This window comes from Taudactylus pleione, unplaced genomic scaffold (assembly GCF_031769625.1).
Source record: "Taudactylus pleione unplaced genomic scaffold, aTauple2 ptg000053l, whole genome shotgun sequence".
Classification (NCBI taxonomy): Eukaryota; Metazoa; Chordata; class Amphibia; order Anura; family Myobatrachidae; genus Taudactylus; species Taudactylus pleione.
This window is the reverse complement of record NW_028284455.1, coordinates 34,723,042-34,749,781: the sequence shown is the minus strand read 5'-3', so window position 1 is coordinate 34,749,781 and position 26,740 is coordinate 34,723,042. Positions and strand designations below refer to the sequence as shown.

Sequence of the window (26,740 nt, the reverse complement as noted above, 5' to 3'; positions counted from 1 at the left end):
TGACTTCAAGTGTGGTACTGTGTTAGGATGCCACCTTTGCAATAAGACTGTTCGTGAAATTTCATCCCTGCTGGATACTCCAGAGTCAACTGTAAGTGATATTATTAGAAAGTGGAAGCATTTAGGAACAACAGCAACTCAGCCTCGAAGCAGAAGACCACACAAAATCACAGAGTGGGGTCAACGACTGGTGCATGGTGCGTAAAAGTCATCAACGCTCTACTGATTCCATAGCTAAAGAGTTCCGAACTTTCACTGGCATTAATGTAAGCACAAAAACTGTGTTGCGGGAGCATAATGGAATGGGTTTCCATGGCCGAGCAGCTGTATGCAAGCCTCACATCACCAAGTCCAATGCCAAACGTCGGATGGAGTGGGGTAAAGCACACCTACACTGGGCTGTGGAGCAGTGGAAAAGAGTTCTGTGGAGTGACGAATCATGCTTCTCTGTTTGACATTCAGATGGGCAAGTCTGGATTTGGCAGATGCCGATAGAACGTTACCTGACTGCATTGTGCCAACTGTGAAGTTTGGTGAAGGAGGGATAATGGTATGGGGCTGTTTTTCAGGGTTTGGGCTAGGCCCCTTATCTCTAGTGGTGGGCAATCTTAATGCTTCAGCATACCAAGACCTTTTGGACAATGCTATGCTTCCAACTTTGTGGCAACAGTTTGGGGAAGGCCCTTTCTATTCCAACATGACCCTGCCCCAGTGCACAAAGCAAGGACTAAAGACATGGTTTGATGAGTTTAATGTGGAAGAACTTGAATGGTCCGCACAGAGCCCTGAACTCAACCCCATCAAGCACCTTTGGGATGAACCGGAATGGAGATTGCGAGCCAGGACTTCTCGTCTAACATCAGTGACTGATCTCATAACTGCTCTACAGAATGAATGAGCACACATTCCCACTGAAACACTTCAAAATCCAGTGGAAAAGGGGGACCAACGCCATTTGAATACAATGTCATTACAGTCCCTCTTGGTGTAATGGTCAGGCGTCCGTTTACTTTTGTCCATCTAGTGTACCTTTATGGGGGGTTAGTTTCCTCCTAACCAGAGTTCCTAAGGACAGTATTATAGCTTTTCCTCATTGGTGACTAATCACTGAAGTGTATCCAAATTTGTTACTGGCTTCCTAAATATGTTCCAGCATAGAAAATAGTATTATTATATGCAAGCTGTATCTTAATACTTCTAAAAAGCTATTGAATCAATAACGGCTGTATGTTGTGCTAATATCTATATAAGTTTTACATTTTATATGGTTTTTATTTTTTTAGCTTTTAGTGGTTAATTGTGTTAAATGTAAATAAATGCTTGTGTGATTCTTAGAGAAGCACCCCTGTCATATTTAACAAAACGCAGATATCATTATATATTTTTATACCAATTATGTCCTCCAGGCCAGCGCAGTGTCTGGTAAGCAAGTGATGTAGACAAATAGTACAATCCCTGGTTGTTTAGAATATGTGACCTGCGTCAAATTGCTCTGTACATGCCCAGAAAAGTGGACACACTTCTATATGATTATGCAGATTTGTGTGATCCTAGGTTCTTTTCTGCCGTCAGATTATGTTTCTGTATTTGTGCAAACTACACTGTCCATAAATTATACATTTGGTTTAGATTATATGGCAGAAGATTGATAAGAATGGGTATTTGGTTGCTGTGGGTGGCAGTACCTTTTGTGGTTTCTGTTGCGCCATGTTAATATGGACACCTAAGGTGCGTGACCCATGTTCTGTATCTCTGGGAAATCTGTACTTGTATGTTCCCCGTCTGATTACTAGTGAGTAATATGCCATTTCTGTAGTGTAAAATACGTGATCTCACTCTGCCCAGCACAATGGGAGGACACATATGCACCCATGCAGATTTGTGTGATTCTGTCACTTATTGCATATAGATAGGCGAGTAATGGGTGTTGTAATGTACGTCCAGTACAGTAAGAACATGATTGCACAATTGCTAGCAAATGCAGACTAGGATAAATAATAATAATATTTGTGTGTGGTCATGAGCAGGTGCAAATAACTGATGATGGTCCCCATGTCTGTTTGCGAATGCTTGACTGTCACTTGTTTGTGATTTCTTTGTCGCTTGGGCATTTATTATACTTTTGTTTCCTTGTTTTTTTTTTCTTTATGTACATGAGACAGGAGCCCAATAGTAATAGCCTGTGATCTGTGGGTAGCGGCGAGATTTTGGTGATGGCCACTAGATTTAAAGAGGATTTATTTTTTTGTAAAGCAAAGCCAGGTTGGCCACTTTCAAAGTACTGGCTACATTACCATAGCAGGGAGGAGATGTAGTTATAATTCCGACAGTCCGAATGCCGGCGCCGGAATCCCAACACTTGTCAGAATCCCGGCATGTCGGCGGTAAGTATTGGGGTTACGGGTTAGGCACTAAGGGGGAGGGTTAGGTTTAGGCAGTGGAGAGGTAGGGGGAGGGTTAGCTTACTGACCGACAAGTGACGGTATCCTAAACCTGTCAGGATGCCGGCGTCAGGATTCTGACCGCCAGAATACCGAGTGCCAGAATCCTGTACCCCTCCCGCAGGCAGTAGCAGTGGACATTACATGTGAGTGTTCATAGTTTAGCTGCACTAATGTTCCATGAAATCTGTGTTTAAATACAGAATACAAAGCCTGGGGTCCTGACGCTAAGATAAAAATAGCACTGTAGTTGCCAGAAGATCCCTTTTAATAAAGGGACACACATGAATTACACAGGTTTTTGGCTGATTAAAATCAGGTGAAATGGAGATTTAAAGTCAGCTAGCCTCATAATCTGTGTAATTCATATATGTCCCTTATCAAAGGGATGAGGTGGCAACGCATCATCAGTGTTAAGGCGGTGTACACTACTAGATATACAATCGAGAGCACGATTAGGACATTGCAATCGTGCTCTCGTTTGTATATCTAGTGATGTGCCTAGACTGAATGTTCACTCGTTCAGTCCAGGCACATCCCTCATCCCCGCACATGCTGAACCTGACGGGATCGCCAGGTTGACCAGCATGTACGGGTGATGATAGATGTCGGAAACGACCAGCGTACACGCGCATCGCTGGTTGCTTCCGACCAAAATATGCATGATGCATGCGCGATTTGCAAGTGATTGCACGATATCGACGCCGTTATCGTGCAACCGCTTGCTAAAATTGCCTAGTGGATACCCTCCTTAAGGGTGATGTCACACTGGACTTTTAGATGGACCAAAAAGCCCATCTATACTATAATCTCATTATGTTCAATGGGAAACACTGTCCCTTATCATACAGAGAGTCAAGGGGTGTCTCAGCTGAAGCTCTACGGTGTGATAAGGAAAGAAGTGTTTCAGTAAAATACTGCATGTCTCTATAAACACCTGAGAACAAATGTGGAATTCTAAACAAACCTGTGACACTAGTCTTAAAATGTTTTTTTGTACACCAAACTCTTTCTACATTATTTAAATACCACATTTTATGTTTTCTTAAGGGCAATTGTACCTTATTGTATTTGTATTCATTTCAGATTTCACAAAGGTGATGTACTTATAACCACGGCTACAGGCATGATGTCTGAGGAGGAAGGAGAAAAATGGGGCTTGGTACCTACACACGCATACGCTGTGTTGGACATAAGAGAATACAAGGTTTGATGTAATCTATATTTTTATATATGCTTGATTGGACTATGCACAACTCTACTGTACATCTATTGTGCTGAGTGCTTGATTCAGCACAGAGCACAAATCACAATGTAGATAGGGCTTATACATGAAGGCACTGGAAGGAAACACTGGGTCTGATTCAGAGCCGCTCGCTCTGAATCAGGGCCAGGCTTATTTTCTATGGATCGGCCTCTTGGCCGCTCGCATTGCTGTGGATGACCACCCACAGCTATTGCGAGCGGCCATGATGATGGTCGCGATGGTCAAGACCATCGCGACCATCGGGCTTGCGACGAGACCCTTGTGGTAGGGTCTCGTGGCCGCAAGCCCCAGAGAGATTTCGGCTCTTACAGAGCCTGAATCTCTCTACTGACTTCACTTGTGAGGTCAGTGGGGCCGCCCCCAAACGTCAGGCGTTCTCATGGGAACGCCTCCTTTTTGGCAACCACCAGCCGTGGCCCGCCCACCAAAGGGGGCGAGCTGTCACTCAACATCGACAGCTCGCCCCCTTTGGTGCGAGACCTGGAGCGACAGATTGCCCGTCACTAGCCGGGTCTCACGCATGTGCACGACGGAGCCGGCTCCATCATGCGCTGTGAGCCACCATCGACCCGGTTGCGAGCGCTCAGCGCTTGCGACCGGGTCTGAATCAGGCCCACTGTTTGTTAAGGTTTACTTAACTTTGACCCAAGTACAGCCCAACACAGAGTGTTATAAGCACATTCAGTAATATGTTTTAAAGCTTCCCTGCAACATAGGGCCCGTTTCTGAGTTGCTTATAGTGCTGAACGGTTCCGGATTTCAAACGACATGCTACTTTCGAGTATAGGTCTGAACGTACACATCTAACCGCCATCATCACTAGTATCAGCACTTACCCCATGCTAGGTGTACGGATCACCGCAGCATACGCACAACTCAGTATATGGCGTACTGTGACTTTGACTACATGCCTGCAACACTCCCACAAGATGGTTCTCTTCCATGCATATGCCCAGTTGACACCCAGAAACGCCTATTTCACAGACTGAGAGAAATGTCCGAGGTCCATCTGACTCAGGGTCCTCCCTAAAGATGCTGCAGCACATGTGCAGTTAGCTAAAACTGGATAGATGCAGTCACATTCAGACCTGCTCATAGTGTACATGATGCAACTTCATTGTAGTTTACCAATGGTAATATAATATTGATTGAGTTAAATCTCATTTAATGGGCTTCGAGAACACCTAAAATGCATAAAATTACCATCTATGGGTAAAACATTGCTTTCAGTACCATTATTCCACATTGCACCTCTCTCTGAATTTAGTGCCCATTCATGAAAACCCTAGCACAGTGTTACATCATCCAGTCATCAGTAATCCTTTTCCCTACGATGGTCCAGAAGTAGATTTTCTCCAGTGTTTTTCCTGTGTCCAGCAGTGATAGTCTCATCAAGGCTGTTAGTAGGTCACTCCCCAAGTAAGGGTGTTCTATACTATGCATGTGCACCAAATAAATGTACATATATATGCACATTTTATACTTGCGGGATGTTTGTTGGGGGGCGGGATTTTTAGTCTGCCATTGGGGGTTTCTCCAGGGGAGGGGCTAGTAGTCAGGGGGGCTGGAGGTTTGTACAACAGCACGCAGATGATTACGTACAATATAGAAGTTATGGCGCTTTTCATACCATATATGGGTCATAAAACAAAAAAGTTGAATGGAACTGCTTGTGGCTTTAAATGGGACATCTTAGCCACATCCAGTGGCGTAACTAGGGTATTTGGAGCCCCCCAACACCCCGATATGTGCGCGCGCCGAAGGCGCGCGTGGGAGAAAAAATGGGCGTGGTCACTTAAAAATGGGGCGTGTCAACATGACACACCCCTTTATTTTCATGCTTAACATTCCTATCCATATGCACCTTAACCCCAGTAGTACCCCTAATACAGTACCCCCAGTATGCAGTTGTGGTCCCTCTTATGCAGGCCCATAGTATCCCCAGTAGTGGTCCCCCTTATACAGCCCCCAATTAGTTCCCCTTACTCAGTGCCCCCAGTAGTGGTCCCCCCAAATGCAGTGCCCTATGTAGTGTTCCCCCTTATGCAGTGCCCCCAGTAGCAGTCCCCACAATGCAGTGCACCCAGTAGTGGTATCCCCTTATGCAGTGCCCTTTATATAGTGCCCCCAGTAGCAGTCCCCCCCCCCTATGCAGTGCCCTTTATATAGCGCCCCCAGCAGTAGTCCCCCCCCCCATGCAGGTTTCCCAGTAGTGGTCCCCCTTATGCAGGCACCCAGTAGTGATCCCCCTATCTAGTGCCCCCTGTAGTGGTCCCCGCAGTGCCTCTAGCAGTAAGCCTCTTATATAGTGCCCCCAGCAGTAGTCCCCCTCCCTCCCATGCAGTGCCCCCAGTAGTGGTCCCCCTGATGCAGGCTCCCAGTAGTGACCCCCCTATCCAGTGGTCCCTGTAGTGGTCCTTCCTGTTATTGCTCCCAGTTGTGGTCCCCCCAGTGCAGTGCCCCTAGTAGTAAGCCCCTTCTATAATGCCCCCAGTAGTAGTCCCCCCCCCCCCCCCCCCAAGTAGTGGTCCCCAGTTGAGGTTCCCCCTCCCGATTAAGTGCCCCTGTAATAGCCCCCCCCCCAGTAGAGGTCCTCCCAATAATGGTGCCCCCAGTAATAGCCCCCCCCCAGTAGAGGTCCTCCTAATAATGGTGCCCCCAGTAATAGCCCTCCCCCCCAGTAGAGGTCCTCCTAATAATGGTGCCCCCAGTAATAGCCCCCCCCCAGTAGAGGTCCTCCCAATAATGGTGCCCCCAGTAGAGGTCCTCCTAATAATGGTGCCCCCAGTAGTAGCCACACACCCCCCCACCCCAGTAGAGGTCCCCCCAGTGGTAGCCACCCCATTGTGCCCCCAGTAGTGCTGACGACAGGTTTTTAAAAATATATATATAAAAACATACTTACCTGAATACACGCTGCTGCTGCTGCTGCTCCTCCTCCAGTCCACGCCGCCGCTCCCGCCGCCCGCCAGTCCTCCCGGGCTGGCGCGCTCAGCATAATGGGACAGACGTCATGACGTCAGTCCCATTACCCACTGCAGGAGCCGGACGGAAGTCAGGCTCTTGCAGTGGGTGCTGCAGCAGTCAATGAGAGTCTATCTGGCTGCCCTAGTTACACCACTGGCCACATCGTATGATCTTTATGCTCCTAAACGCAATACTTGTTCTATTTCTGTTTATGAGAAAATAATTGTATATATGTCTTATTACGTACAGGATTTGCGGTTTCTCCAATTGAAGAATCCTTGGAGTCATTTACGATGGAAAGGTCGTTTCTGTGAGAAAGACGAGAGGAGCTGGACCCCGGAACTGCAGAAATACCTGAACTTTGACCCACGAACAGCCCAAAAAATTGATAATGGTAAATTATATCCTGTAACATTTATATTATGTTATATATTTTCAAGTTATATATTACAAATATAGCATAATATCACTATGAATGGGATAAGGAGCCCCTTACTATAAACACTTACACAGGTCACAGAATTCAGTAGTATGTTACATTAGGGGAGTCTTTATTCTTTTACAGTGTTTATAAATCCTGAAGTAATGGCCTCAGAATATATATTAGCGTCACTTGTGTATTATGATATGATATATACTATAGCTATGTTAAAAACTTGTAGATGAGCATCTGGAAGGTGCAAAATGCAGGATGAGACTCAGAGCTGGTGCAGGTATCAAGTCGTATTGTGTAAATGACTGTGCGCCCCTCCCTGCAGCATTGCACTCCCCATAAAGTGTATCCATCTCTATATCCTATGAATAATGTTACTGTGGTAAATATGCTGCCTATCTAAGCACATTGCTGCACCTTTATACTTGGCAAATAATACCCTCCCTCTGACTATGCTCCTACTGACCAGTGTAAACGCCACCATCTTGCTCTGCAGACCCATGCGGTTTGGTAAATCTAAGCACACCTGCTCACCTGCTACAAATCACCTGCCCTCTACACAGTCCACATATAACTTTACACATGTTCTCTTTCTGCACTCACACATCCCACTGGCCCCAGGCCAACAGTTCTGTACGACTGGATCATGGAGCTCAGCAATCTGTCTGGACCAATTTAAATAGCACTTATCCTCCTGTATAAAATTCCTATTACTGTATTGATTGTAAGCTTGCGAGCAGGGCCCTCCTACCTCTATGTCTGCCTGTTATTACCCAGTCTTCTTTTATTGCTGTATTGTAACTAATTGTAAAGTGCAACGGAATATGCTGGCACTATATAAATCAATATAAATAAATAATAATCAAGGTGCAGAGCACAGTGTATTACACTTTCGTACATCGTGCCCTAACAAAAGTTAAGTAAAAATATTATATCGGCAGATTTTTCGCCTTTAACGCAAAACGTAAAGTTCAACGTGGTGCCTCTAAACTGTAATCAAACCAGTGCTCGAAGTGTGCCGGTATGAAACGGTATGTCATACTGGCACTTCACTTCAGCACCCAGCGTTGGGACTGTCACTGTCCCAGTGCCGTACAACATGCGGCTGCCTGTTTACATTTTGCTACGGCTGCAAGCCAATCACGGCTTATGGACCGGCAGCCAATCAGCGGCGACCAGCAGCATATTGAATTTGGCACTGCCCATTCCCCCCATCCCCTCTCCCCCTTTCTCCATGTAGTACTAACCCCCCCCCCCTTGATTGTGGGTATTCAATCTTTTTTTGCTGCCTATTGGGCATGGGTACTATTGTTGCTCCGATCGGGCATGGGTACTACCCATTATTTATCGCACTTGTCATGGCCAAGTGCAGTGGCGTAACTATGGAGGGTGCAGGGGGTGCCGTTGCTGTGGGGCCCGGCAGCTTAAGGGGCCCGCCAGCCCAGCAATCGCACCCCCTGCACCCTCCATATGCCGGGCGCCCGCTGAGATTGTGTTACCAGCGGACGCCTGGCTCCTTTTCAAACCCCCGGCGGCAGCCGGAGGACGGAGCTTACTCCGTCTTCCGAGTCCCGTAGTGCATAATGGGAGTGACGTCATGACGTCACTCCCATAGTTCCGAGGAGCGGGCGCCGGGACGGTCGGCGGCTTCACAGGAGCGGGGATAAAGGTAAATTTTTTTTTGTTTGTTTGTGTGTGTGCGCACGCGGAGGGGGGAGGGGGGGCAGCTACAGGGGGCTCACTACTGGAGGCAGCTACTGGGATCTCGCTACAGGGGGTCACTACTGGGGGCATTACTGGGGCAGCTACAGGGGGCAACTACTGGGATCTCGCTACAGGGGGTCACTACTGGGGGCATTACATGGGGCAGCTACAGGGGGCTCTCTACTGGGGGCAGCTACAGGGGGCTCTCTACTGGGGGCATTACAGGGGGCTCACTACTGGGGGCATTATAGGGGGCTCATTACTGGGGTCAACTACAGGGGGCTCACTACTGTGGGCACTGCATAAGGGGCACCATTACAGTGGGCATTGCATAAGGGGCACCATTACAGTGGGCATTTAATGTTTATGGGGAACTACTGTGGTTATTGTGTAAAGCTGGCCACACATCTACAGATTATCTGTCCAACCAGCCAACTAGTTGATTGGTTGGAATGAAAATCTGGTAAGGTATGGGAGTAAAACGCCGAAAAATGGACAAAAACTGTTGTTTGAACAAATTGCTTGGATCAAACATTTAACAAACGACCATTTTCATCTGTTTTCTGGCATTTAGGAGCAAATTGCTGATCATCATTTACTCCCATACATTACCAGATTTTCATTCCAACCAACCAACTAACCAACAGCTGGTTGGACAGATAATCTTTAGATGTGTGGCCAGCTTAAGACCTAAGTTAGGGGGGACCCTTAAAAATGCTGCTATGGGGCCCAAAAAGTTCTAGTTACGCCCCTGGCCAAATGTACCCAAGTAAAGTGACTAAACCCATCTAAAGTCCTGGTCAGCATGCCCAAAAGCTGGATTTTTCGCAGATTTCTGCTCCCTGCCTCAGGAGGGTGTGAGCAGGAGACTGTGCTGATTCATTTGATATGTGACACTTGTGGGTCTGTGTGAGACGGAGTCTCTCAATCAGCAGGCGAAGTGCTACGATGCAGGGGCCGCAGCGTTTTGCCAAGTTCCGTTTACAGACTCATTTGCAGACAGATATACAAGCGTCACATATCAAATTAATCAGCACAGTCTCCTGGTGCATCACATTGCACAGGACCTGGCGGCTCACTCATGTCAGACATATCATGCTGCATGGCATATTGAGGCTAGACGAGCAAGCACACATCTGTAAAAAAATAAAAACAGATCTTCAAAAACTTTCTAAGAGCCGTATATATTTCCCCCCCAAAACTGTTAATGTCAGGCACCACCTGAGATGCTACATTACTGGACACTTCATTATTTTTTCCCCGTTGAATCTGGTGACCTATTTGTAGAGATTAGAGCTAACAAATACTTTGCAAGGGCTGTAATACACACAATTTGTTAAGCCCAATTGGGTTCCGTTCTTTACAATTGAGACCTCTGCTGGCCAGCCACCAGAATAATTTCAGAACACCGATAGGAGAGCTAGAAATGACAGGCGATTCCTGATTGGAAGATTGATGTATCTGTCCAGTCAGAAGCTGGGTATTATTTCATGGCCTATGCCAGATCCTCTGTTGTTCCTAGATTAGGGAGGCTCCCAGTAATTGTATCTAGTGGTTCTCTGCTGGGCTGCAGGTGAGACAGACACACTGAAGTAGTTGTGAAGGTAGAGAGTGGATTTGCAAACACATTAGAAAAACTCACTAGTAAATTCTATAGCTATTGACAACTTCAGTCATCGTACTTGTAGGTATTTTCTGGATTACATGGGAAGACCTGTGTCAATATTATGATGTCATCTACCTGAGCTGGAACCCAAGCCTTTTTAAAGAATCAACATGCATTCACAGGTATGTCCCTTTTATCTCTTTAATTAACAAACTTGATTTTGAAAGAAAGATCTATACACTAAGAATATTGGCATGAAGAAGTATATAATATATGTATAGTAGTAACCTTGATTTAAAATGTGTTAAACAATTACAAATATTGATTAAATATATATTACACAAAACCGTAAAATGTACACTTCCTCCATGATGAAATAGGGAATTACAATTGTGACCATAATATAGTGTTACCAACTTGGCCGCACTTACAGACAGATCCCCTGTCAAGGATGGATCCCAAAAATTCAATAAATACAAAAATATCCGGAAGGCGCCACAGATGTATAATACAGAATATTTAATCCTTAAAGAGTCCAATACTGGTACTACTTTTGTATGTAATTGATCCCCACACTTTGGAGTTCTCCCATTGGGGTAGTGTAATGGAGAAGATGGTATCTTCAATGAGGAGATGACCATAGTCTTTATATAGTGAGGTCCTAAAATGAGACCCTTGCACCAGAAGCACCCAGAGAGTACAAAAACTTTTTTCGCATGGGACACTACAGTGTATCACGTTTACAACCTTGTTACCAGCCCCTGGATTGGATATACTGATGTCTCATTCACACTTGTTTTGTTTTTCTTTGTCTTTTAATAATATAGTTTAATACACAATGCACAGTACAAGAAATAGTTTTAATTCGATAGCAAAGAACTTTGCATATAATAACTTTATTAAGTACTCAATGAAAGAGTTAATGTGTTCATAAAAAGATTGATGCCATCAACACTATGGGGCATATTCAGTTGACCGCAAGATTATCGCGACCGATTTTTGATTGTTTGTTAAATTTTAAGAAACTGGGGAAAACAGCCTGTACCCTAAAAACTTCAAATAAATATTGGATAGCAGTATAGATGTATATTACTGTTACAAAGAAAAATACAGTATTTTGCTTTTTTAAATTGTCTCAAATGGCTTATTTGTGCATACACTTGTATATCTATGTGCAACTGATTCTGTATATAAAGCACAATGGAACGCAAACGGATATACACAGTGTCCTGGTGCGCCCTAATCATATCGCACATAGAGATCTGGGGGCGATATTCTTGTGTTTCTGGGTGCCAATGCTTTATCGCACATGTCGTGCCTAAATAGACAGGTTTTAGCCACATAAAGCAGCTAAACCCATCTTAAGTCCTGTTTATGGCGCCCAGGCCACGGACTTTTCACACATTTCTGATGACCACCTCAGGCGGATACAACCAGCAATGCCAGTGCCGGCGGCTATCGCGCTCGATCAAAGCAACAATTTAATTGCTCCCCAAAATGGTTATCAGCTTCCCCCACAGTACTAGCCCCATCAACCAGTACTCCACAAGATTTGGCAAAATGAGCCTTTGTAGAATAGGTAAAATAATGCCTTTCCTATTATCCGGGAATGACTACTACCTGCAGCTCCAGTTATGTGTTATGACAACTGCAATCTACTCATATTGCTGGGAAAGTTCTGCCCTAAGTGTGCACCTGAACACATTAGTGCATACTTGCCTACTTTTGAAAAAGCATTTCAGGGAGATTGTGGAAGCAGCACCTATGAGCGCGGCGGTAAAGTGGAGTGTACTGCTACATCTGGGGGGCATGTCATAAAACTGACTTACATCCAAATGTAAACAAGTCCCAAAGCAGTTAGTAAGATCTGTTTGTTGATGAAAAAGTCCCAAAGTCTACTTGTTGATGAAAACACACTGAAACTTATCAAAAACTGTATGCAGCCATAGGGATCACTGTGCCTTCTTACCAATGCAGGGAAATGATACTAATATTCCCATTTTAATGTATAGATCTCTGTATTTTTTATATAGAACAGCTTCATAATGGGGGCAAGATGCAATCTGGGAGATCGCTTTACTCTTCAGGGAGTCAGGGAGATTGCTGCTATTTCAGGGAGTCTCCCTGACAATCAGGGAGAGTTGGCAAGTATGCATTAGTGTAAATGTAATGGAGTGCTATTTTCTAAAAATATTGCAAGTTACAAACTGCCAGATGACCATGTATGTCACACACAACTCGCAGCGACTCGCCATCCCATTTTTTTCAGTGTTCTGAATAGAAATCTTCTGATTTAATAAGCTGCAAGTCCAAAAGTTGCTGGCAAAACACTATGAAAAGTGTCGTCAAACAATAGAGCAGGGCCAGTTCTAGACTCTGTGGAGCTCAGGGCGAAAGTTTCCTTTAGTGCCACCCTCCCCCCAAAACGCCTAACAAGGACTCTCTTCTGCACATGACGAAGGTATGCAGGCTCCCGAAAAGTGTTCATCACTCTAGGGGGCATGCCTGTATGGAGAGGTAGAGGGTGACTGGGAGAAGGTGGTAGGGAGAGGCACTTGGTTACATTGGAGAGGCAGACTGGGCAGTGGGTGACTAGGTAGTCAGTGAGTGAGAGGAAGACAGCGGAATACAGAGGGTAGCAGGGAGCGGTTATCACATTACACGATTTCTGCCTTAGATTACTTTTATCCCTCCAGCTGATGTGAGACTGGCAGAGTCCCTACATGTTTTGCTGCCCAACCTCTCTTCCCCAGCAGCAGCAGCTCTTACCTTCTGCTGTGCAGCTGCCGCTCCATGCGCTCAGTCCAGACTCCAGCCTCTCCAGCACTTCCTCTCTCCTGTACAGGCTGCAGCTGTGACAGGAAGAGGAAGCTCAGGCTGAGGTACATGGAGCTTGTGGGAGAGTGGAGCCGATTCCTGAGTCCTGCTGTGCTGCTGCAGCACAGTTTCTAAGTAGGTCAGTGGCGGCAGGTGAGAGCTGCCGGGCACCGTCAGTTTAGATGGCATCAGTAGAGATGACTGTGGCTGCACCCCCTGGCCGCAGTGCCCCAGGTGACCGTCTTGCTTGCCCATCCCTAGAACCACCACTGCAATAGAGGTGCCCCTGGCAGACAAGATGGCTCAAAATGCTTGGTGTGTGCTAAGATGGCAGCCAGGAATTCGCTGACAATGTATGACAAGAGTTATGCATTGTGCTAATTAGGTGAAAGACATTCATGTACCCTGTTTCTGAGGTTACTCTGACTAAATAATTATTGGTACTGCCATTTTAGAAGGCTTTAGATGAGAAGTAAGTATTTATTGCATTATTTTTTCAAGCCTGCAGGGCTGGTCTGCACAGTTTCTGTATGGTAAAATATGCAGAAGGAGTTTCACCTGAATGCAAGCTCTATGCTGCTGGTGGCGTATAAAAGTTTGGGTGAAGCTGGGCCAAAAACTCTACACTATTGTTACCATTACCAGGTAACACAAAACCAAAAAATATTTGCCATGTAGCAGCATGTCCTTCATACAACATTAATACAGACTTAACTCCTGTAATACATTTAACCCTCACCCAGAGGTGCAGAGAGAGGTGATTATTAATTACCCAGGCCTGCGATTGATTAAGGGGCACGGTCAAGCTGTGCAGGGGAACAATGTGTGCAATAGTAGTTTTCACTTTTTGGGGGGAAACATGGCCACACCCCCAGGATTTGACCACACCTCCCCCATTACCTAGGCCCATCATTTCTGTCTATGGCCCTGTCCACACCTGCACACAAACTATCACACATGAGATTCATGCAGCAAAAATAATATTGCTATTATTTATTTAGTTATTGCTATCAAAAAGCATAAACCACTTAGCATGCTTCTGTAACCTCCACATGCCCTGATACAAGCTGAACACTGCATTGATTAATGATTCCCATCACCAGCGATATTGGCAGATTGCTGAGAGTTTGTACTTGTCACCGAAATCCCACTCTATTCCATTTCACTGATCGGGCCTGATGCAGTGCTGGAAGGAAGTCGGGCAAGCATTGCTCAATAGAGGTGTGTACAGAGCTAGCGTATATACTGGATCATATGCAGAGATGCGCGAGATAACCCCGCAGCTAATTGATCCCCCCATGTGTTCGAAAGATGCGCTCAACAAATGGGCGTACATTTACCTCTGCATTAACCTCCCTGTCCGATTGATTGTTTCAGTGATTATTATATATGTGCTTTTATATGTGCATTGTTTTTTTTTGTTTGTTTGTTTTTTTATAAGTTTTATAAAAACTAATATACCACCAAAATATGAAATGAAAAGATACTCACGCAGTTCATGGCCCCATAAAAGTGTGCTATTAGCGCTCTGCATAATAAGCTGTTTTATAATGGCAATCTCTAATTTTCTTTTGTAGTACATGGGATGCAAAGCAGGGTCCGGTGAAAGACGCTTACAGTCTTGCTAACAATCCTCAGTACAGGCTTGATGTCCAGTGTCCAAAAGGTGGTGCTGCAGTGTGGATTCTGCTGAGCAGACACATCACAGATAAGGTTTGTGTGACCGTCCATACACTGCTTTTATTTAGAAAGTAGTGTAATCCAGTACTGACAGACGTATCATTGTATTACAGTATGCACAGTGCACTAACACAGGTACAGGTAGCTTCAGAGTCTTCAGCTGCACTGTATCGCAGCTGTTAATCACTCCTGCCCTATACGCACAGTAAATTCTCTGGGGCCTGTTTAGAAAGGCCGCACTGTAGGTTGCAATCCATCCATAGCGCTATATTAGAGCTCTTCTGAATCACTATGGGAGGCTTTCAACATGTTCAAAGTCTACAAACTTAGGTAACATTTATAGTAATGCTTACTATATGTCTGGGGTATGATTGGCTAAGAAAGAGTTGTCCAAAAGTGAACAACAATCCCTTCAACAGTAGTGTCTTATATTCTGTAAATGCTGAGTACAGTATAATACAGGAGTACAAAACATGGCACAATTTATAATTTATGTTAGCACCATTATTTTGAAAGGATGACTCCCCTGTAAAATTATAAATGAAAATAACATCCAATTTGTAAGTCAATTATAAAACACTAATCAGAATCAGTATTTTTAAAACATTTTAAATACAGTGGCTTGGAATTATTTTACTCAGATTAAGCCTGCAGGGATGGGGCTCTCCAGCTGTCCTGCAACAGTTTCATCATGACCAAATAGCAAAATTGTGGAAGGGCATGCTGGGATGTGTAGTTCTGCAGCAGCTGGAGGGCCGCTTATTGCCCACCCTTGGATTAAGGGATAATTTGAATAAATGTAAACATATTTTAAGGGTACGTGGCAAAACTGAACAAACGTTAGGGGGGCAACTGGTATGATTTACCACCGGCCGCATGGGATGCCAAGCGCCGGTCTCCTGGCGTCGGTAAAATGACAGGCGTCAAAATTTAGAGCATTCGAGCATTCTCTTTAGTCTGTAAGTTTTAACTGCGGGACACTACTGTCATTCATTGTAAGGATTTCCGTCAGTAGATGTCTGCAGGAATACAAAGCTTGATTGCAATGCTACTGAAATATTGTTAATCTATTTTAACAATATTTTTTCTTCTTCCTCCACTAGGGGGCACAGGAATGACACTTGGTATAGCCTGGAGAGAAGAGTCTGGGCACCAAATAGTTAAATAAAATTACCCACAAGCCCAGGCTCCCCTCCTCTATACCCCAGCCCCCAGCCACTGGACTTCACTTTGAATTTGGTGTCCGGCAGGAGCTGGGCACCATTTTTAGGGGGGACTGTGTTAGATGGATTTTTAGTTATTAGTTTTTCTACGAGTGGGCAATGTAAGGCGTCCTACAGGACACCACCACTGCCGCTCCGCCACCCCAACGCCGGGGCCGCAGCACTGGCGACTAGGTCAGTGACTCTGTCCACGGACTCCTCACACCAGAGTCGCAGCCGGCACTTCATGGGGATAAGGTAAGGCGGCTCCCTACACAGGGAACCGCGGGTCACGGCTTATTACTGCTGGTGTGGAGACCACCGGTGGTACTGGCTAGTGGTGGCTCCTGGTCTCCCGTGTCGCCCACTAGACCACCAGGGAAGGTACAGTGCAACAGGGGGCTGCTTAGTAGCAGCCACAGGCATTTACCCTGGGGGCACGGCCAGATGATGGAGGGTGGTGCTCCCTGTTAGCCCCTCCCCCAACGCTGGAGCGCACTCTCACAGAGACAGCAAGCCCCAGGCAGAATCCTCCCCTCTCTCCACACTGTGCGGCTATTTTCCTCAGCCTGCCTCTCTAGCACGGGAGAGAAGCTGGGCTGCTGTCTCCTCTATAACCTGCTCTCCCTGTGACCTAATTATCAATATTTATCTCTTTCCTGCTTATCTAAGCTTGTTTGCTGAGTAATTTTGCACACATATTCAGCAGTGAGTGGTCTGTGTGCATGTGAGAATTTTTTTCATTGTATATGTATGATTGCTGTTATCTCTGGTCACCTGGGTTGGTGAGTTCAGCTCTCAGTATATATACATTTATGTTTAGCACTTTTAGACCATTTTTGTTACCTCCCTTATACCTTTGTCATTGGGTGTGTGGAGATTTCTGCGACGATAACAATGTCCAGAAATAGGACTCCCAAGGAGGTGGGTGCTTCGGTGATGTGCACCTGTAAAAAATGTGGTGTCATCATCTCTCCTCAGGACCCAGAGCACGATGGCCTTTGTGTCAGTTGCTTTACGGCCCTGCAACAGTCTATCTCTGCTGTTGACTCCAGTCAGGAACCGGCTTGGGCATCCAGCTTAACACAGGTAATGTCGCAATTTGTGGACCGGATGGCAGCTCCAGTGCCCCCTGTCCCTATTGCTGTGCCGCAGCTTCCCATGGCAGAGCCTCCCTGGATGCAGACCTTTGCACAGTCAGTCCAGGGGTTAGTTCAGGTGTCCATGTCCTTTCAGCAGATGCTAGATAAGGATAGGGCTCCCAGATGCATGCCTGCTGTATGCAAAAGCTCTCCTTTATCTGGGGGAGGTTCAGACTCAGAAGTGTCTTCAGATGGCGAGGCCAGTGCTTCCATTACCTCTGACGTTGAGATTTTTTCCATCCCAGAGGAGGCTATGGGGCATATCCAATTAGCCGCGGGATTTCACCCGCGACTAATTTTCAGGTAAAAATCCCGCGACGCTGGGGATTAGCTATTCAACTAAATGGCTATTTCCCCGCGTCATTAGAACGGGACTCCTGCGCGAGACAACACTGATTCCGTGAAAACTGCGGAATAAGTGTGTTTTACACGCTCGCGCGAGGCTGAATTGGGCGGCCTCATGCAGACTTTACCACGCACCAACATGAGGTTCGAGGTAAAGTCCGACAGCAGGGACTCGCGCGCGGGGTCTCGGGGACACCCGCGCGTGGAATCCCTGCTAATTGAATCCCCACCAACGTGACAATTCCCTATGTCTCCAGTACACGTAAAGGTTCTTATTAGAGCAGTTAAGTCCATTCTTCTAGGGGAGGAATCAGAGCAACCTTCCAGATCCAAGGCACCTGTATTTAAGAGGCAAAAGAAGACCGTTACGGATTGTTTGTCTTCAGCTCAGCTAGAAGACCTCCTAGCGGAGGTGTGTACTCACCCTAGTAGGCGCTTTCAATTTTCCAAGTGCATTGCTACCTTTTACCGTCTACCAGCAGCGGATAGGGCTAAGTGGGAGTCTCCTCACCCTTCCCCGTGGATGCCCATATCATTAGTCTTATTAAGTCATCCCTCCTTCCTATCCCTAACACAGCATCTCTTAAAGATCCTACAGATAGGAAACCGGAAAATTTCTTAAAATCCATTTATGTTAATGTGCTCTTGGTTGCACTTGTTCAAGAGGTAGCTTCTTATTTCTCCTAAGCGGCCATAGATTCAGGTATTTTGACTTCTAAGGTATCGACTTGTGCAATTGCAGCCAGAAGAGCGCTCTGGTTGCGCACCTGGAAGGCCAGCATAGAATCCAAGTAGGCCTTGGAAGCCCTTCCGTATTTGGGAGACACTCTGTTCAATCCGGAATTGGACAAGATAGTGACCACGCTAGCAGCGTCTAAGTCTGCTTTCTTACTGTCAGTTTCTACTCCCAGACCTAGGAGTTCAGTCTCTCGTTCCTTTTGTCCGCAGGGCAGGGCCAAAGGTTAGCCATTTCCCAGAAGCCAGGGTATGGTTCCTAAAAGCTCCAAACCCAAAGGTAAACAATCCTGGTCAGCTAGGTGTCCGGCTGCCAAGCCAGCAGGCAAGCCTGCCACATGATGGGACGGGCCTCCTCCCAGGGGACCTCTGAGTGGGAGGTCTCCTCCTTCACTATTAAGCAATGCGGATTGGGTCAGAAACGTTGTGTCTCAAGGCTACGCTCTCACATTGCAGCGTCCTGGTTCTTATCCACTAGCCTTCCTGCACAGCCAGAAAAGGCAGAAGCTGTTGAGTATATTCGCTCTCTCATGGCCTCAGGGGTCGTTATTCCTGTTCCCCCATCCCAGAGAAGGTTAGGCTTTTACGCCAATCTGTTTCTGGTACAGAAGCCGGATGGCTCCTTTTGACCCATCCTATAAAAGTTCTTCTGAAGTCCCAAATTCCACATGGAGTCCCTTCGGTCCATCATTCTAGCCTTGGAACTGGGGGACTTTATGGCATCTTTGGATATCCAGGATGCATATTTGCATATTCCTGTATGAGCCAATTATCAACATTTCCTCAGGTTTGATGTACACACCAGCCATTATTAGTTTCACGCGTTACCCTTCGGTCTGTCCACGGCCCATCGTGTGTTCACAAAGGTTATGGCGGTAATGGCAGTACATCTTTGCTGCAGGGCATCAGAATCTTACTTTACCTGGACGACTTCCTTCTTGTGGCCTAGTCTCCGATAGTTCTCAGGGATTACATCCAGCTGACAGTGGAGCTTCTACAGTCACACGGATGGATAATCAATTGGCGGAAATCCACGCCAACTCCATACCAGGAGATGCTCCACCTGGGAGCCTTGTTGGATTCCAGAGCTCATAGTCTTCCTCCCTCTGGATAAGAGCTTGACCTTACATGCCAGAATATGCACCTTTCTCAGTGTCGGATGTCCATACACTCGTGCATGCAGATTCTGGGGTCTTTGGTCTCAACGTTTGACGTGGTCGAGTACAGTCCATTCCACTCTCGGCCTCTTCAACGGGTCATTCTAAAGCAATGGATCAAGTCTTGCCCAAGCCTCAAGACACAAACTCATTCTTCCCCAGGATGTACATCTCTCCCTACTGTGATGGCTCCAGCTCTCACTTCTGGACAAGGACCGCCCCTTTTGGATCCAGGACTGGGTCCTATTCACCACCGATGCAAGCCTTCGTGGGTGGGGTGAAGGTAACCTGTCAGGGTCATTGGAAGAGTCAGGAGAAACGACTTTCCATCAACATCCTGGAACTTCGTACCATGTACAGGGCTCTGTGTCAAGCATAGCACCTCCTTCTGGAACGTCCGGTAACGGTACAGTTGGGCAATGCATCTGCGGCAGCTTACATCACCCACCAGGGTGTCATTCGCAGTCAAGGAGCCATGCAGGAAGTCAGCCCAAATTCTTAGTTAGACAGAGAATCCTCTTCCAGCACTGTCCCGAGGTCTTCATCCCGGGAGTTAATTGGTAATTGGGAAGCGGACTTCCTAAGTCGCCAGGACGTTCATGTAGGTGAGTGGGCGCTGAATCCAGACGTTTTCCTACTACTAGTCCGCCATTGGAGTCTGCTGGACATAGACATGATGGTGTCTTGTCACAATCAGCTACCAAGATACTGCAGGGATCCAGAAGCTCTTCTGGTAGATGCCCTGGCGGTTCCTTGGACCTTCCCTCTGATTTACATTTTCCCATGATTCCATGGGTTCTCCGCAAGTTCAAACTGGAGGGAGGCTCGTTGATCCTGGTGGGCCTCTCCATAGACGAACCACTCTTCCTCTGCGGTTGGATCTACTGTCTCAGGGCCTGTGTTTCCATCCGGATCTGACCAGTCTCGCTTTGACGGGGTGGCTCTTCTGATCTAAGAGTGAAATGATTTTCCAGGAGGGTGGTTCGGACCATTCTTCAGGCTCGGAGGCCTTCCTCGGCACGTATCTATCTTGTGGTTTGGCGTACCTATTTTTCTTAGTGTATGACTAAGGGATTTTAACCCCAGGTCTTTCTGCCTTGCCTGGATCCTTTTCTTTCTGTATACAGGTCTGGATTTGGGCCTCTGGCACTCATCCTTGAAGGTCCAGGTTTTGGCCTTGTCAGTTGTCTTCCAAAGGCAGATAGCACTGCTCCCGGACGTGCAAACTTTTTTTCCAGGGAGTTCTCCATGTTCAGCCGCCGTTTGTGTCTCCGGTGTCGGCCCAGAGGGTGTCAGATTTGAGTGCCCTATCATGTCGCTCCACGTTCCTTATTTTCCATTCTGACAGGGCTGTGCTGTGGACTTGCCTGGGCCACCTTCCCAAGGTGGTATCCCGCTTCCTCATAAATCAGGAAATTGTGGTACCTGCTTTCCAGACTACGGATTCTTCTTAGCCAGAGGCTTCCTTGGATGTGGTAAGGGCTCTCCGGCTTTATGTCAAAAGGACCAGAGATATTCGCAAGTCTGATTCTCTGTTCTTCTTATATGACGTTCATAAGAGGGGCTGGCGGCTACTAAACAGACCTTGGCCCACTGGCTCCGCTTCACCATTCGTCAGGCTTACTGCTTGGCGAACCTTCCTACCCCTGCCGTGGTGACGGTTCATTCAATCCGGTCAGTGAGAACTTCTTAGGCACCACGCTTTGGAGCTTCTGTGGAACAGCTTTGTAAAGCTGCCACATGGTCGTCTGCTCATATTTTTATCCATTTTTACGCCTTTGATACTTTTGCATACCGGACGCCGCCTTCGGGCATTCTGTGCTCATTGCAGCTCAGGAGCATCCCATAGGGGACAGCTTGGGACATCCCAGTGTCATCCCTGTGCCCCTGTGGCGGAAGAAGAAAAGGAGACTTATGTTGCTCCATAGGGGCAGAGGTGTAGCTAGGAGCCATGGTGCATGGAGCAAAAATATGTTGCGACGCCCCCTTCACCTGTACTGAATTGGGAACGTGGCCAACATGTGGGGGCATGTGAGCATTTCAAAGAAAAAAAAACAACAAAGGGTCTGATTTAGCTTGGATCACAACTCTGCGTACGCACGCAGTTCAACCGCAATTGCATTGCAATCGCAGTGGTTTGGCTTGCTATCTCAGCACCACATAAGGACGCCCACTGTACCATACGCACATCTGTAAAACTCCCACCCCCTCTACCTCACACTGCCTACTTCCCGCTCCCACATCCTGCACCCCTCTCTCACACCCTGCACCTAACATTGCATACTTCCCTCTCCTATCCCTTGCACCTCACACTGCCTTATTCCTTCTCTCACCCCCTGTACCTCTATTTCCTTGTCCGGAGTCGGCGCTGGCAGAGTCCGGCTTCTCCCTGTCCCCCGGCTGGCAGTGGGCTCTTGTGGGCGGCACATCATCAGGCAGGGACACTGACTGCTTTGATTAGTGCTGGGAAAGTTGCAGTGGCAATTTGGACTTTGTTCCGGCTGTGAACCAATGACGGCACGGATCGGCAGCCAATAAGAAACAGACATGCGGCTGATTCTGATTGGCTGCCGATCCGCAAGTCATAAGTGGCTAGCGGCTGGCGCCAAATTTAAAAGGCCACCACCGATGATTCATTTTATTTGGCCGCCGGTCTGTGATTGGTTCACGACTGGGTTCGGGTTGTGTACCGCCGGCAGCTGTCACCCGATGCTCAGTGCAGACATATATATTACAGGTATATTATAGATATATATATATATATATATATATATATATATATATATATATATATATATAATGAAAAAGGGGTTAAAAAAGACATGCGCCTGATAGTGTAGTATATTCGGTATAGTGATAATTGGTGCTCAACATGAATGTGCGTACCAAAGGAAAGAATTTTAAAGCTTATCTGGGTTCCAATAATATGGTTCAAATGTGGATGGGTAAATGGGATGTCATCTACTGGAACACATTTGAAAAGGGCTCGTTCAAGCCAGGGAAAGAGAAAGTAATATAGCGTAGTATGTTTTTATACAGAAATAGCGAGACAGGACTACAATTAGCTGCGTACCATATTTCGTAGTAAACCAAGCATGTAGTATGTGTCACCAAAGTATCTCCCAGTATTCCTTTTCCTCCTCAATAATCCTTGGAGGAGTAAAAGCTGTGCACAAGCTTTGGGATAGACATAAAATAGGTCCCCCGTCAGTGCATTTTATCAAGTAATTTATTTGGGTATGTTTAACATCAGTATAAAAAAGGGGAAATACAAACTGGGGAAAAAATAAATAAATGCTTATCTTTCAAAATGGTACCCAGTCCTCATGGATATGAGAGTCCACTGTCTAGAGAGCCTGGGTCAGGGTGCCTCGACGCGTTTCGTCCAGCATGGACTTCTTCAGGACTACACTTATATTACCTCTATACAGATCCCATTGAGGGAACCACTACATCTGTGCGCTGTCCCTAAACACAACTTCACTATATATATATATATATATATATATATATATATATATATATATATATATGTGTATATATATATATATATATATATATTATGCACAATTATATTGCAAGAGTAGTCAGCACGCACCTCTTTTCTTTCTATTTTTAATTGTGGGCACGAGAACAGCCACGGCACCTCTCTACATTCATGTGCAGTACTTGGCAGCTCGGGACTTAAGCCCCACCTCTTTGCTGTCATACTTAAGCCCTGCCTCCCGATGACTTCAATCTCTGGGAAGACAGGGAAAGGGCTCGATAGGTAGAGAGGCAGTGATGCTAGCTAGCCGCGTCACTGCAAGGGGGCGTGGCTTTGTGACGGGCGTGATCGCGTTCCGTCCTCAGATCTGCCTGAATGTCATGCCAGCGCCTTCTATCCTCTTCGGCGCCTGGAGCTTGTGCTCGATCTGAACCACCCTCCCTACGTCTCTACATAGGGGCACAGGGTGCCCAACCTGACGCACCTGCCTTCCGGGGTATGTTTCCTTGATGACCTGTCCTGTACCTTCCATGGTATGTATGGTTCTGTGTGTGTGCCGGACTTCCTTCTTGAATCTCCTCTGCCTCGCTCCTGCCATGGGCTTGCAAACTAAACTGAGGTCCAGTGGCTGTGGGTGGGGTATATAGGAGAGGAGCCTGGGCTTGTGGGTAATTTTATTTAATTATTTGGTGCCCAGACTCTCCTCTCCAGGCTATACCCAGTGTCATCCCTGTGCCCCCTATGGAGTCGAAGAGACTCAACAGGTAAGCAACATAAGTCTTATTTTTCCAACACCCATTTTTTCACCGTATTTAGCAAATACAAAAGAGGGGAAAAATTAATGTAAAAAAAAAAAAAAATTATTTACATTGTTAAATGTTTTATCTGCTCACATCCTTCACAGCAAATTACATTATTTCAACATTGAGGTAAAGAGTTCATACCTGCCAGAATATTGTGCAATCTAAAACGCTAATGCAATTCACAGTGATAGTTCCATAACTTGTGCCGGGGACATATATATTTCTGAGCGATAACCTAGGTATACCTTTGTAACCTTGGGTAAATCGTTAACCAGAACAAAGCACACTGTGCGAACACAGGCTTGGGAAATCACTAATAAATATAGCAAGTCACCAATTACTGCTCACTTTGTACTTTGCTACATGCCAAGTGATAATGTATAGAGAAACATTGTGCATCTAGTAGTTCTGTAGTGTTGTTGAGACTCCTCATGTTTACTCATCAACAATTGAAGTTTTTTAAAGGAACATTGTTGTAAAAATGTTTTTTTTTACTGTTATAGGGCACTGTCTGTTATCAATGAAATAACAATAACATGTCAAGTAGATGTTTTATTATTAATGTTGGTATTACTGGTTAGAAATCACTGTTTGCATGTTCGCTGTTACATAAAAAAAAAAATGACATTCTGGTCTCTTACTCATGTAGCAGGCTCAGGCTGCCTAAGCTATAGGCAACACTATAAGTTCACGTGTGATAATACAAAGTAGAAGTCATGTGCAGCAGAAGGAGACTGACACACCATTAAAACAGGTGTTGAAAAGCAACAATAAAAAGAAGTATGCTGTAGATAAGAAAATAGTATGCGTACAAAGTAACCCTTTCCTTTGCAAATGAATAAAAGTTATAATACAAGTATTCTACAGGTTTACTTGTTGAGGTAGGTACTTTAGATCAAGAAAGTGCCTGAGTTCTTCCCCGAGGCTCCGCACACACACACCGCAGCCAGTGCAAGTCTATCACTATAACCTCTAACCCGATATGTCACCTGAATTTTGACATTCGACTTTTGGACTGGCTGCAAGAGAGCTGACTATGCTGGTCCGGGGGCCAGTGCTTGTTGTTACATTGTCTGGCGTCTACATGCAAATAATACTTAGACACGGGGAAAGCTTTTTTTTGTACTCTCTGCGCTGGCACCATCATTGGCACAGAGTATGTATTAGCCTGGCGCAGTGAGCCAGATTGTTGTATGCCGATCACTGCTGTCTAGCGCTACTACTTCTGTTCTGTGTTCCTGAGCACGAGTGACAGGGCTCCCCAGTGCATATCTTTCTCACCCATGCCATTAACCCTGTGTATGCTGAAAAGAGCGCTTTTATTTCCATTAATCACTAATACAAAATTCCCATCTCTGCCCTTGCTACCTGGGGTACCAGACTCATGGCTTCTGACCTGACCACGTTTACAGTCTGCACCCAAACATTAATTTGGATGACTCTGACCACCATACACCATATTTTACTGGGAGTCCAATCTTTGGTGTCAGTTTTCCTAACACTAATTTCATTGTGGACAATTACAATATACAGCTGCCCACTTGTATCCTGGAGGTCTTTCTGTATATGTGCATTACCTACAGCTGACCAGCTCTCCTGCTTCCTGCTGTAAAATCTCCCTAACAGAGGTAGAATAAAGCCTAAAACCCATTATTGCCACTCCATCAATATGTTCCACATTCCCTTAGTAAATGGCTTTGGGTCTCCACCAAGGTGAGTACCGTGGCTACAACCATAGTCCTGGGGCTGACCTAGCTATAGCTGTAATGCGTCTCCCCACTCCTATGATGTCATGCATCTTCTGTTGCTTATGGCAGGGATAAACATATCAGTGTGATGTATGTACTGGGTAACATGCATGTATGTGTTTAATTTATATACTGAGCAAAATGCACTATGGGCCTGATTCAGACCCGCTCGCAAGCGGGTCGATGGCGGGCAGTGCGCATGTGCGGTGTGCAAGCCCCAGAGCGAGCGAGAAATCGCTCACCCCGGGGCTCGCTACAAACAGGGCGGCTGTCGATGTTGATCGACAGCTCACCCCGTTTTGTAGGCGGGGTGGGGGGAGGTGGCTGGACAAACTGAGGCATTCCTGAAGGAACACCTGCCGTTTGTGGGCGGCCCTACTGACATCACCAGTGATGTCAGTAGTGAGCTTCCGGCTCTATTAGGCCGGTTTAAAAAAAAAAAAAAAAGCGTCCGCCCTGATTCAGAGCGAGCGCTCGCTTTTTGCGAGCGGCTCTGAATCAGGGCCCATGTGCGATGTATGTATTGACAAATGTGATTGTGTATTGGGCAACTTTCATGTATTAGCAATGCTAACCACTGTGTTGTGCATGTTTTGTCACATTGTCCTGGGTCATGGGTTTGGTTACAGCCATGTATGCATTTGGTATATGAGGCAAAAAGCACTTGTAGTTAGGTGATGCGTTGGGTTAAATTGCCAAAGCCAATCCCACTTCCGTACAGGGCACACTTCTGTAGCGGTCTGACAATCAGGAGACTACTGAGAGGTAGGCACACAATCCCGATAGCCACACTATAATAAAATGATGTCATAGAACTCATACCCTAAATGGTTTAACAGTCTTACCCACTACACTTACAATCGTGTGACTGTCACCCTGCCAACATTTGATGCTAACATTTAATGAAAAAAAATTCACATTAACATGAACTGTCCCTGTTTACTCACTAAAGGGTCAATCCAATTACTTTAGGTATGAGTTTGCAAAAGTGAGTTTGTTTTATGAATCTTGCAAACTTCGTACAAATGTGCACTCCCGAGAAATGCAAGATCCAATTATTATTATCCTTTATTTATATGGCGCCACTAGTGTTCCGCAGCGCCTTACAAAGTACATAGACAAATAAATGAACAAGCAACAAGTGGCTTACAGTACAATACAATACAATGCAGGACAAGCACAAGGTTTATATACATTGCTGCATTA

At 46.0% G+C, this 26,740-nt stretch overlaps 1 protein-coding gene across 1 annotated transcript in view; it reads left to right on the top strand.

Annotated features, from left to right (window-relative positions):
• Positions 1–26,740, top strand: part of CAPN7 (calpain 7) — a 91,567-nt gene that overhangs the window by 48,721 nt on the left and 16,106 nt on the right. The window contains exons 12-15 of the mRNA XM_088462794.1: positions 3,528–3,648; positions 6,925–7,069; positions 10,501–10,600; positions 14,813–14,948. Coding sequence (XP_088318920.1) covers positions 3,528–3,648; positions 6,925–7,069; positions 10,501–10,600; positions 14,813–14,948 — 502 coding nt within the window. The remainder of the gene's footprint in view (positions 1–3,527; positions 3,649–6,924; positions 7,070–10,500; positions 10,601–14,812; positions 14,949–26,740) is intronic.